Here is a 13,966-nt window from a genome sequence, read left to right as displayed (position 1 = left end):
TTCACTATGTTCCCAGTTTCACAACAAAGTAAGCAGGCCGTGAAAATGTGGCTCCCTGGTCATCCACCTGTTTACATCCCTGGTCACCCAAATGTTTACCTCTCTGCTCATCCAGCTGTAAGTGGCAGAAAGGGAGTCGACATTTGATCCCCTGAAGGCAGATTACATCCATGTTATGTTTGGAGGCTGCGGACTAGAGAACAGAGCATTCAGCAGCTGAGAGACCTTCAGCATTCAGCCGAATGGTTCCCAGGGATGGGTCAGTGTCCAAGGCTTCTTGATCATGGTTAAGATCACTGAGATAGTTTGGGAGTCCATGCTGGCCAGAATCTGAAAGGTTTGGCCTGCTAGTTGCAGCTGTGGTTTGCCCTAGCAAAGCAGGGTATTTATAGAGCACACGACGGGGAACAAGGCTGCACCCAGCTGTGAAGAGATATGTGATTCTGTACACCTCAGTGCTGTATTAAAGTGGCATGAAATGCTCTTCACTGTGTGTTTACATTCACTCCAAGTTGCCTTCTCATAGAACCAGTTCCAATGCAGTGGATTGCTCATTTGATTTTTTAGAAAACAGGTCCCTTTCAAGTTTTCCCTCTATGTTTTCTGAAAATACAATTGCTGTCATTTGGGAGGAGATGTAGACAGTCTGGGGACATTCACAGTTATCACTGAATCTAAGCCTGGAGCTCGAATGACTGCTGATATTTAAGACGCTCAGGAGCAGGACACTGGTGTAGCAACCTCTGGTAATCACTGTTTTCCCCACTGTCACACATTGCAAAAGGACTGGTTGTTTATCAGTATAAAGGGACACCCCTTGCTACAGAAGGATATATTGCATCAGATTCACTGAGCAGTAGTTGGCAACTGACAAATAGGGCCTCCTTTTAGTACCTCACCAGAGGAATAGCATCTCTCCAACAATACAGCAACCACTGAGCAATGGAGCAACCATTTAGACTGAGCTCAGTCACCTGTTACAAGGCTTGAGCCTGCAACCTTCAGATTCAGAGGCAAAAATGCCATGTTAGAGGGCCGTCTGAAAGAGGACTTCAAGGCTTTAGATCCTTGTGCTTGTTACTGAATATATTATTCAAAGGAGCATAATCCTCACATTTACAGATTGATGAATCATTAATCCTCATATTTCCTCAAAAGTCCATTTCAACAACAACAACTTGCATTTATAGAGCACCTTTTACGTAGTAAAATGTCCTAGGGCGCTTCACAGGAGCGATTATCAGATAAAATTGGGCACCGAGCCACATAAGGAGATATTAGGACAGGTGACCAAAAGCTTGGTCAAAAAGATATGTTTTAAGGAGCGTCTTAAAAGGGAGAGAGGCGGAGGGGTGTAAGGAGGGAATTCCAGAGTTTAGGGCCTGGGCTGCTGAAGGCACGGCCGCCAATGGTGGAACGAAGGAAATTGGAGATGCGCATTGAATGACAGAAGAGGACACAGACAAGACTGGTGAAATGGGCAGACAAATTGCAGATCAAATTTAACACAGAGAAGTGTGAAGTGATACATTTTGGTAGGAAGAATGAGAGGCAATACAAACTAAATGGTACAATTTTAAAGGGAGTGCAGGAATAGAGAGACCTGGGGATGTATGTACACAAATCTTTGAAAATGGCAGGACAAGTTGAGAAGGCTGTTTAAAAAGCATATGGGATCCTTGGCTTTATTAATAGAGACATAGAGTACAAAAGCAAGGAAGTTATGCTAAATCTTTATAAAACACTGGTTAGGCATCAGCTGGAGTTTTGTGTTCAATTCTGGGTACCACACTTTAGGAAGGATGTGAAGGCCTTAGAGAGGGTGCAGAAGATACTAGAATAGAACTAGGGATGAGGGACTCCAGTTATGTAGAGAGACTGGAGAAGCTGGGGTTGTTCTCCTTAGTATGGAGAAGGTCAAGAGGAGATTTAATAGAGATGCTCAAAATCATGAACGGTTTTGATAGAGTGAATAAGGAAAAACTGTTTCCAGTGGCAGAAGGGTTGGTAACCAGAGGACACAGATTTAAGGTGATCGGCAAAAGAACCAGAGGTGACATGAGGAAATATTTTTTTACGCAGCAAGTTGTTATGATCTGGAATGCACTGCCTGAAAGGGTGGTGGAAGCAGATTCAATAATAACTTTCAAAAGGGAATTGGATAAATACTTGAAAGGAAAAAATATACAGGGCTATGGGGAAAGAGCAGGGGAGTGGGACTAATTGGGAAGCTCTTTTAAAGAGCTGGCACAGGCACAATGGGCCGAGTGGCCGCCTTCTGTGCTGTACCATACTATGATTCTATACTGCAACTAAGTGCAGATGATCCATCTGATCTGGACTGTAATACTTTTTCCAAATCCAATATCAGAGTCACAGCTTTGGAAAAATATCAACCAGTTTTCAATATTGAGTCTGAAAACCTTGAAAGACGGCATTTTGTGTACTTAATGAACCATCATCTTTAAACTAATATGTTAAAGTAAATAAATAAACATTCGATGGAGGTAGTTGGCGTTTTGGACTTGCCGCATTTGCCAGGGAAAGTCAGCAATGCTTGAATCTTCCCGCACTTCTCTACACTGGTTCATGAGTCACTGCCAACAAGTGCTTAATGCATGTGGGCAGACTGCTTCATGTGGCTCCTGTGCTCAGTGCGTCAGATTGGGCTAGGAGAAAGGAGAGTTCGATGGGTACTGCTAAGCTTTGTGACTTGGCAGCCACCCCACAACTATCTTCATGAGAAGAAGAAAAATATTGCTGATACTCTTGGGATTTTTTTTAAGGCAATGATTGACAAAAATGTGTGGAAGGGCTCCTGACTATGCAGATGTAAACAAATCCTGTTCCTACTTGTTACAATTTTCAGAAGGGCAAATAAGAATTTGAAATGTTTTGTAATCTGTGTGTAATTATTGGAAGAGGGAGTTTGGAAAGAAAGTGGTTACGAATCTCTGAAAGGGGAGGAAGAGTGATGAAACAGCACATGGTTCAAGCCTGGTGATAATCATAGATACTAAAGAAAGAAAGGATGGGGGTAATACAGCCACACTCACAGAAGGAGTGGGGTTAATAATCTTGTACTCTATAGGAGGGGCAGTGTTAATAATCCTGTATTCTATAGGAGGGGCAGGGTTGATCATCCTGTACTCTATCGGAGGGGCAGGGTTGATAATCCTGTACTCTATAGGAGGGGCGGGGTAAATAATCCTGTATTCTATAGGAGGGGCAGTGTTAATAATCCTGTATTCTATAGGAGGGGCAGTGTTAATAATCCTGTATTCTATAGGAGGGGCAGGGTTGATAATCCTGTACTCTATAGGAGGAGCAGTGTTAATAATCCTGTACTCTATAGGAGGGGCGGGGTAAATAATCCTGTATTCTATAGGAGGGGCGGGGTAAATAATCCTGTATTCTATAGGAGGGGCGGGGTAAATAATCCTGTATTCTATAGGAGGGGCAGGGTTGATAATCCTGTATTCTATAGGAGGGGCAGGGTAAATAACCCTGTATTCTATAGGAGGGGTGGGGTAAATAATCCTGTATTCTATAGGAGGGGCGGGGTAAATAATCCTGTATTCTATAGGAGGGGCAGGGTTGATAATCCTGTATTCTATAGGAGGGGCAGGGTAAATAACCCTGTATTCTATAGGAGGGGTGGGGTAAATAATCCTGTATTCTATAGGAGGGGCAGGGTTGATAATCCTGTATTCTATAGGAGGGGCGGGGTAAATAACCCTGTATTCTATAGGAGGGGTGGGGTAAATAACCCTGTATTCTATAGGAGGGGCGGGGTAAATAATCCTGTATTCTATAGGAGGGGCGGGGTAAATAACCCTGTATTCTATAGGAGGGGCGGGGTAAATAATCCTGTATTCTATATGAGGGGCGGGGTAAATAACCCTGTAGTCTATAGGAGGGGCGGGGTAAATAATCCTGTATTCTATAGGAGGGGCGGGGTAAATAACCCTGTATTCTATAGGAGGGGCGGGGTTGATAATCCTGTATTCTATAGGAGGGGCAGGGTTGATAATCCTGTATTCTATTGGAGGTGTGGGGGTATTAATCATGTACTCTATTGGAGGTGTGGGGGTATTAATCATGTACTCTATTGGAGGTGTGGGGGTATTAATCATGTACTCTATTGGAGGTTTGGAAGTATTAATCATCTACTCGATTGGAGGTGTGGGAGTATTAATCATGTACTCTATTGGAGGTGTGGGAGTATTAATCATGTACTCTATTGGAGGTGTGGGAGTATTAATCATGTACTCTATTGGAGGTGTGGGAGTATTAATCATGTACTCTATTGGAGGTGTGGGGGTATTAATCATGTACTCTATTGGAGGTGTGGGAGTATTAATCATGTACTCTATTGGAGGTGTGGGGGTATTAATCATGTATTCTATTGGAGGTGTGGGGGTATTAATCATGTACTCTATTGGAGGTGTGGGGGTATTAATCATGTACTCTATTGGAGGTGTGGGGGTATTAATCATGTACTCTATTGGAGGTGTGGGGGTATTAATCATGTACTCTATTGGAGGTGTGGGGGTATTAATCATGTACTCTATTGGAGGTGTGGGGGTATTAATCATGTACTCTATTGGAGGTGTGGGAGTATTAATCATGTACTCTATTGGAGGTGTGGGGGTATTAATCATGTACTCTATTGGAGGTGTGGGGGTATTAATCATGTACTCTATTGGAGGTGTGGGAGTATTAATCATGTACTCTATTGGAGGTGTGGGGGTATTAATCATGTATTCTATTGGAGGTGAGGGGGTATTAATCATGTACTCTATTGGAGGTGAGGGGGTATTAATCATGTACTCTATTGGAGGTGTGGGGGTATTAATCATGTACTCTATTGGAGGTGTGGGGGTATTAATCATGTATTCTATTGGAGGTGTGGGAGTATTAATCATGTACTCTATTGGAGGTGTGGGGGTATTAATCATGTACTCTATTGGAGGTGTGGGGGTATTAATCATGTATTCTATTGGAGGTGTGGGAGTATTAATCATGTATTCTATTGGAGGTGTGGGGGTATTAATCATGTACTCTATTGGAGGTGAGGGGGTATTAATCATGTACTCTATTGGAGGTGTGGGAGTATTAATCATGTACTCTATTGGAGGTGTGGGGGTATTAATCATGTATTCTATTGGAGGTGTGGGGGTATTAATCATGTACTCTATTGGAGGTGTGGGGGTATTAATCATGTACTCTATTGGAGGTGTGGGGGTATTAATCATGTATTCTATTGGAGGTGTGGGGGTATTAATCATGTACTCTATTGGAGGTGTGGGAGTATTAATCATGTACTCTATTGGAGGTGTGGGAGTATTAATCATGTACTCTATTGGAGGTGTGGGGGTATTAATCATGTATTCTATTGGAGGTGTGGGAGTATTAATCATGTACTCTATTGGAGGTGTGGGGGTATTAATCATGTACTCTATTGGAGGTGTGGGGGTATTAATCATGTACTCTATTGGAGGTGTGGGGGTATTAATCATGTACTCTATTGGAGGTGTGGGGGTATTAATCATGTACTCTATTGGAGGTGTGGGAGTATTAATCATGTACTCTATTGGAGGTGTGGGAGTATTAATCATGTACTCTATTGGAGGTGTGGGGGTATTAATCATGTACTCTATTGGAGGTGTGGGAGTATTAATCATGTACTCTATTGGAGGTGTGGGGGTATTAATCATGTACTCTATTGGAGGTGTGGGGGTATTAATCATGTACTCTATTGGAGGTGTGGGGGTATTAATCATGTACTCTATTGGAGGTGTGGGGGTATTAATCATGTATTCTATTGGAGGTGTGGGGGTATTAATCATGTACTCTATTGGAGGTGTGGGGGTATTAATCATGTACTCTATTGGAGGTGTGGGGGTATTAATCATGTACTCTATTGGAGGTGTGGGAGTATTAATCATGTATTCTATTGGAGGTGTGGGGGTATTAATCATGTACTCTATTGGAGGTGTGGGAGTATTAATCATGTACTCTATTGGAGGTGTGGGAGTATTAATCATGTACTCTATTGGAGGTGTGGGGGTATTAATCATGTATTCTATTGGAGGTGTGGGGGTATTAATCATGTACTCTATTGGAGGTGTGGGAGTATTAATCATGTACTCTATTGGAGGTGTGGAAGTATTAATCATGTACTCTATTGGAGGTGTGGGGGTATTAATCATGTATTCTATTGGAGGTGTGGGGGTATTAATCATGTACTCTATTGGAGGTGTGGGAGTATTAATCATGTACTCTATTGGAGGTGTGGGGGTATTAATCATGTACTCTATTGGAGGTGAGGGGGTATTAATCATGTACTCTATTGGAGGTGTGGGGGTATTAATCATGTACTCTATTGGAGGTGTGGGGGTATTAATCATGTACTCTATTGGAGGTGTGGGGGTATTAATCATGTACTCTATTGGAGGTGTGGGGGTATTAATCATGTACTCTATTGGAGGTGTGGGGGTATTAATCATGTACTCTATTGGAGGTGTGGGGGTATTAATCATGTACTCTATTGGAGGTGTGGGGGTATTAATCATGTACTCTATTGGAGGTGTGGGAGTATTAATCATGTACTCTATTGGAGGAGCAGGTGTAACAATCTTGTACTCTATGGAAGGAATGGGAATAGAGGAGGTGAGAATCCTGCTCTTTTATTGTAACTATATTCTCACACATCACGGGCCAATATTCAGGGATGTCTTTGAGTTGTCAGCTTTTTATGGGTTGCATCAATCCCTTTGAAACTGTTGATCAGTTTTTGCTTGTAATTTTTCAAAAAATGTAATTCAAATTGAGCTGGTTCCTCTTTATTGGACATGCACCAACAATATTTGGCAGTTCACATCCAGTTTTGTCAAATAACTCATCACCCAGCCATGTGATCCAATTTGCATATTGTAAACTAGAAAAGGTGAGTACCTTTGACTTCTGCTCATAGTAATAACCCCCCCCCCCACCCTTTCAAGTATACCAGAGGTCTCCATATACAGCAGTTTGTTCTGTGTCTCTGTACAACAGACACCTCACTCCATAAGGCCAGACAGGGGAGCCAACTACAGGCTTAAGGACCATCACCACTACTACCAATACTGTTACCACCATTACTACTACTACTGCTACTACCACCACTATTACTACTACCACCACCACCACCACTACTACTATCAAGGTTGGTTGCCAAAAGCTGCTTATGGTATTCTGAATATGATCTTACAAATGATGTATACAAGTTCACAGCAAGTTGTTTTAGCTTAGAATCAAATGCTCTTGTAATAAAACCCAATACTTTCAGGAACTGGTCAATAATCATATTCAAACCCCTTTCCCTGCCCACCATTCCTAACGAATACTCCTTTATGTATAGCCAGAATGGCCAAACTGTCTAACCCTAGAGACATTTGTTCAAAGACAGGTGTACAGGTTTCATATTTCCTGTCCCAGTGTACATTACCGTACATTTACATTTGCAGTCAAACCCATTTGCCATTCCTCAGCTGCTTAACTTGTTGAGATTCCTTTGAACACTACCACTCTTCCCAATATTCATCACTTGCACACATAGTTTGGTGTTATCAACAAATTTTGTATTATTATTCCTCCATATCCTGCGAACAGTGAAGGACCATGAGAGAGACCTGGAGAGAGCCATTACTCAGCACTTTCTGCTTTTTCTGTATCAGCAGGTTCTACTTCCTGTACCAAACTGGCTCATTTCCCATTAATCCCACAGTATTCTTTTTTTAAAAAACCTCACATATGGAACTTTATCAAATACCTTCTGAAAACTTCAGTCTGTTTATATCCACTGAGCAACCCAATATAACAATATCGCCAAATGAAACAAATGTAGCTAAATATCAGACTGTTTAAACCTGATTTATTTAAGTCTGTTGATTTTTTTCTCTCTTTAAATTTATGTTTTTCAAGATCTTTCCCAGAGTGCTGTAGAAGAGAATCTTGAGATTCCTGAAGACAGATAGGACCTGACCAACAGGTGGACTTTGTTTTTCACAACTTCTCCTTTCCAGACTCCAGAAAGTGCTGTCAGAGCCAAACCAGACTGTATACGTATGATCTTCAGAAAAGCAACTGTGTAATATCCTTAGCTCGTATAGTGAGCCAAAATGGGACTTGTTTAAAAGCTGCTTGGATTGTGGGAGCTTCCTGTAAGTAGTACTTGACGTTTCCTACTTTCAAAGAGTTTCTGGGGCCAACAGTTTCATTACACTTACTTAAATCAACTGGAAGAGACTGTGATACTTTCCAGCACACAAACAGCTACACTGCTGAAATTACTGCGTTATAGTAAAGCATATTCTTCTGGGAAAAAATGTTAGAGTAAGTGTGACTACTACCAAAGTAGCATTCGTTATTTCTATATACCCATCACTCCTATTTTACATACATTGTGCACAGCATCATTACCGTATTCATATTAATGTTATACCTTTATTGTTATGTGCTGTAACAAATGATAGATTTGCATGCTGTTATTCAATGTTAACTGGCTTCCCATGCATTTTTGTGTGACAAATTTCAATTTGTTACAATTTCCAGATACATACTAATGAGCAAATGAAGGAAGATATGGTTTTATATCCATCTTGTTAAATGTAAAGTTGCCGGTTAAATAAACTAAAAAGTTTAACATAAATGCTGGTGTTGAATCACTAATCACTGAGCAAATGCTTAAAAATTCTTCAAAATGTCAGCACAGATCAATTTTTAATTATTTCTCAATTTGTTCAATTTCTGGAAACATATTTTCAACCATGAGTTGGTCTGATTGTCCTCACACTGCTTCACTGATTGGTGTAGCACTTTAGTTCAATCATTTTGCTGAGCTTGATTTTGATGGACTGGGCTGGGCCTTGATGTCCTGCATTTGTACTTCAGTTGAGATGTGTAGCACACCAACAGAGGGTAGATCTTGACTTTGTGCGTTAGTGTAAAACAGGCGATAGCGAATCGGCAGCCCGTTTTATACCTCTTCCCATTTTTATTTTCATTTAAGCCAATAGGGAGAGATGTGAATCGGGCTGCTGGCTCACTATCACCCGTTTTACACTATCGCACAGAGTCAAAATCTACCCAGGTGCCTGCGACCTTGCAGCAACTAATTCGCAAATAATTCTTCATCTTTAAAACTTTCTCCTCACCCTTAAATTTCAGTTTGTTATATTTGTTATTTCAGCAACTTGCAAAACCTAGTCACAAAAACTCAAAACCTCATTCATTTTTTTCTTTCTCTCTTATTAGTATCCATAAGATTTTATTAATAGCAACTAAATATGCATCCTGTTCTAAATTCACCTCATTTTTAACTGTGACCATAGTTATTTTACTGAGCCAAGTCATGAGAAACGATATTCCAAACAGTACATTGCTCAGTGAAATCAGCAGGTGATTGGATAGCAAAGAGAAACAAATGTCAGATGCTACTTCTAAGTGTTTTGTTCTGCCAAGAGAGCAGCTGGGAACCTTGTGACATTGAATTTTTCAGGTTGCATTCTTAAAGCTCACTCTCGCCTCTGAGTCAGAAGGTCGTAAGTTCAGGCCCCACTGCAGGATTTGAGCCCATAATCTAGGCTGACACTTCAGTGCAGTACTGAGGGAGTGCTGCACTGTCAGAGGTGCCATCTTTTGGATGAGATATTAAACCGAGGCTCCATCTTCCCTCTCAGATGGATGTAAGAGATCCCATGGCACTATTTCGAAGAAGAGCAGCGGAGTTCTCCCCAGTGTCCTGGTCAATATTCATCCCTCAATCAACATCACCAAAAACAGATTATCTGTTCATTTGTCTAATTGCTGTTTGTGGGATCTTGCTTTGCACAAATTGGCTTCTGCATTTGCCTACAAAACAACAGTGACTACACGTCAAAAGTACTTCAATGGCTGTAAAGCACTTTGAATCGTCCTGATGTAGTGAAAGGTACTAAATAAATGCAAGTTCTTTCTTTAAATTAAAATATATAATTCCCAGTTATCTTACAAAAATGTGAATTTTAATGGCTGACTTCAAAGCTCCTGGTTCCTGACACATGACAGCTACTGCAATCTTTTTTTTTTATTCGTTCACGGGATGTGGGCATCGCTGGCAAGGCCGGCATTTATTGCCCATCCCTAATTGCCCTCGAGAAGGTGGTGGTGAGCCGCCTTCTTGAACCGCTGCAGTCCGTGTGCACCAATAGTCGCGCTTGTAGCCCTAAGTAAGACGGCCGAGGTTCATGGTTTGCATTGCCCGTACTCCACGCAAATTGGGAAATCCTGAGCACGCTGCGCTCCATTTCCTGCCCATTGAAATGAATGTGTTGCCCCTAAGAGGCACAGCTGGCAGGTGTGGGGGTAATAAACATGGGAGCGCAAACCACCAATTTACAGTCTCACCTTGCAGCCTGTCAACAGCACAAACTAGCATCCCCTTCCTTAAAAGAAAACGCACACATTTAACCTGTTATCTAAACGGAGACGCATCTATGCTGAATGTTAATCCTTTCAGATGTTGTCTGTGTTAAAGAGTTTCCCGGTGTGAAACAAGGGTGTAAATTGCTGGTTGCACTGGTCAGTTTGGAGCTGTTTTTAGCATCCAGCTCTGGGATAAAAATAAATGGGACTGATTAGATAATAGAGAAACTATTTCACAGTCTCCAGTGGCATTATCACCACCCACAGGGTTTTTATGCCATCCGTGCAACATTCCAAAGTCGTGTTTCGGACATATGAAGTTACACGTAATAGTTGGCACTAGGATGAGTTAACGATGTGTGTGAAGGTTTCATAGAGAAATCCTAATGTCTCACCAGAGATGATGACCCCAGCATCCCTCACGTTTGCAGTGCTTGTGAGTTATGGGTCTTTCACAGTCATAAAGGAATCACCATACTCTCTACTGCTCGTGAGCTGGCCCCTGTGTCTGTTCATCGTGTATTCCTCAAAGCTTGGAGTTTTACATTTAATCCGTTTTTATGTATTTTCTGTTCATTTAAAACATTGCTGTACTAGTTTGCTTTGTCACCAGTTTATGTCACATACAATTGTCATGAATTTATTGAACCCTCCAATGTGTTATTTCCTACATTACAACAGTGATTACAATTCAAAAGTACTTCATTGGGTATAAAGCGTTTTAGGACATCCTGAGGCCATGAAAGGCGCTAAATTAATGCCAATCTTTCCTTCTTTCTTTTCTTTTTTTCTGTTCTTTTCTTTCTATGTCACATGTAACGGTGACTTTCCAGTGAATGACTTTTGAGCCACTTAATATTACACTGAAGTACAGATATATACCACAATACAGTTACAGCTTGTGGGCTGTGAATTACAGTCTGCCTGTATTAGTGAACAGTGAACTCCAGATGTGAAGGTTATGACCTGAGTTTGTGCTGGATGGAGGCCGATCGAATTATTTTGTCACTACGTTTCCCACTGATGTATTTTTAACAATCATCGAGGCTGTAACATTACCAAATTTGGGGAGGGAGGGTGGAAGGTGTGAAGGCAGTGGATATAACAGCTCTCCTCCCCCGTTACATTTACAACAACAACTTGCATTTATACAGCGCCTTTAACATAGTAAAACATCCCAAAACGCTTCACAGAAGCGATTATGAGATAAGATTTGAGACCAAGCTGCATAAGGTGATATCAGGACAGGTGAGGTAGGTTTTAAAGAACATTTTAAGAAGGAGAGAGAGGCAGAGAGGTTTAGGGAGGGAATTCCAGAGCTTAGGACCCAGGCAGCTGAAGGCACGGCTGCCAATGGTGGAGCGATTAAAATTGGGGATGTGCAAAAGGCCAGAATTTTTTTTCTGTTCATTCATGGGATGTGGGCCAGCATTTATTGCCCATCCCTAATTGCCCCTTGAGAAGGTGGTGGTGAGCCGCCTTGAACTGCTGCAGTCCGTGTGGTGAGGATTCTCCCACAGTGCTGTTAGGTAGAGAGTTCCAGGATTTTGACCCAGCGACGATGAAGGAAAGGTGATATATTTCGAAGTCGGGATGGTGTGTGACTTGGAGGGGAATGTGTAGGTGGTGGTGTACCTATGCGTCTGCTGCCCTCGTCCTTTTAGGTGGTGGCGGTCGAGGGTTTGGGAGGTGTTGCTGCAGTGCATCTTGTAGATGCTACACACTGCAGCCACGGTGCACAAGTGGTGAAGGGAGTGAATGTTTAGGGTGGTGGATGGGGTGCCAGTCAAGCGGGCTGCTTTGTCCTGGATGGTGTCGAGCTTCTTGAATGTTGTTGGAGCTGCACTCATCCAAGCAAGTGGAGAGTATTCCATCACACTCCTGACTTGTGCCTTGTAGATGGTGGAAAGGAGGAGCACAGAGATCTCGGAGGATTGTAGGGCTGGAGGAGGTTAGAGAGATAGGAAGGGGCGAGGCAATGGAGGGATTTGAAAACAAGGATGATAATTTCAAAGTTGAGGTGTTGCCAGACTGGGAGCCAATGTAGGTCAGCGAGCACAAGGGTGATGGGTGAACGGGACTTGGTGCGAGTTAGGATCCGAGCAGCAGAGTTTTTGAGAGGTTTTACCTCTCTGAGGGTATTTTCACTCTGACCCTAGTTTCACCGTGCAGCCTGAGGCGAGGATGCTCTGGCAATGCTGCTCGGAGCCCAGCTCTAGGAGGCAGGCAGCAGTGACCCACAGACGACCTTCCCACTGGTTTCCCTTGTGTTCAGATTGGTGCAGCCTCAGAAGGTCCAACACAGGGGTGCTGGCCCTGTCACCCAGTTAGGTATGATGAGCTCTTCACTAGACTATGGTAAGCAGAAAAGTTTGTCTCTATAAAATTAATGGGCACTTTGGTTGCTGTTTTAATGGGCCATTATTGCCTCAGTTGGGAATTCTAGACTCTGGTTTGTTCCTGGGACAACCGAGAACAGCCTCTTTAAAATTAATACTTTAATTTTTGTGGCTCTCTCTGCAGGATCTGCTAAATCTGGTGTGGCACAAAACTTCTATTTTTAAAAAAAATCAGCTTTTATTAAAAGTGTAAGATAAAACTCAGGTTAGTCATAGAAGATAAGGCTAGCAATATGTGTCTACACTTTCCTCTGGTTAGAAAATATTTGATCTTACTAACAGTTAACCTTTAGGTTCTTGACTGGGGTATACAGATACAATAGCTTACAGCACAGATCCACAGTAAGGTTGATTGGCTGGGCAGTTGGTATTAACCTTGTCCCTGGCTGATCCAGGAGTACATTGGTCACATTTTTATACTTATCGATGAATTCAACACTGTATGCTGCAGTGTCTTTGTATATGAGAATCAGTCCGTTTATAGCCCATTATATTTGAAACTATACTGTCGAACCCCAGTGTCATACTGTTTGTGATTGTACAATCATGTTTACACTCTGCCAGGTTGTGTCAGAAACCAATAATGTTCTAGTTATAGGACCAGAGCTTCACCTCAATAGACAAATCAATTATTTTACTTTTCATTAAAACAATTTTGTTTTTCTCCCCTTAAATTCAGTTGTATAAAGTACTATTGTTGTGATGTTAAGTCACTAAAGTGAAATGTCTACTAACTTGTTGATTTCACTCATTTTAATTCAAGAAATTAGTACAAAAACTCACATACATACAAAATTAAAATACAAAGTAACAGTGAAATGAAATGTTTGACTTGGTGATCCATATAGTGAGTGTTATCCCTATCAAATTTCAACAGCAAAGTTTAAGCTACCTGGCTCCTTTAAGATTTTGTTGGAGCCCCCCACCCCGATTATGTGGCTCGTTTCTTCCTGTTCTTCATTGGTGTGTTCTGCCATCTCTCTTCAGGTCTTCCTCTTCTTCATCACACACTATTATTCCTGATTTTTATGAAAATGAAATAACATTTGTTCCAGAATTTCAGGCCCAAACACATGGCCTATATCCACCCATTTTCTTGTAACATTTTGAGAGTTCTT

At 41.7% G+C, this 13,966-nt stretch overlaps 1 protein-coding gene across 3 annotated transcripts in view; it reads left to right on the top strand.

Moving 5' to 3' along the window:
* bbs9 (Bardet-Biedl syndrome 9) overlaps positions 1–13,523 on the top strand; it is a 439,766-nt gene extending 426,243 nt beyond the window's left edge. For all 3 annotated transcript variants that reach the window (XM_067981846.1, XM_067981843.1, XM_067981848.1), the window contains one exon: positions 7,969–13,523. In XM_067981846.1, coding sequence (XP_067837947.1) covers positions 7,969–8,021 — 53 coding nt within the window. In that variant the 3' untranslated portion in view covers positions 8,022–13,523. The remainder of the gene's footprint in view (positions 1–7,968) is intronic.
* The last annotated feature ends 443 nt before the right edge of the window (positions 13,524–13,966 follow it).

This window comes from Heptranchias perlo, chromosome 3 (assembly GCF_035084215.1).
Source record: "Heptranchias perlo isolate sHepPer1 chromosome 3, sHepPer1.hap1, whole genome shotgun sequence".
NCBI classification, from domain to species: Eukaryota; Metazoa; Chordata; class Chondrichthyes; order Hexanchiformes; family Hexanchidae; genus Heptranchias; species Heptranchias perlo.
This window is presented reverse-complemented; position numbering and strand designations above follow the sequence as displayed.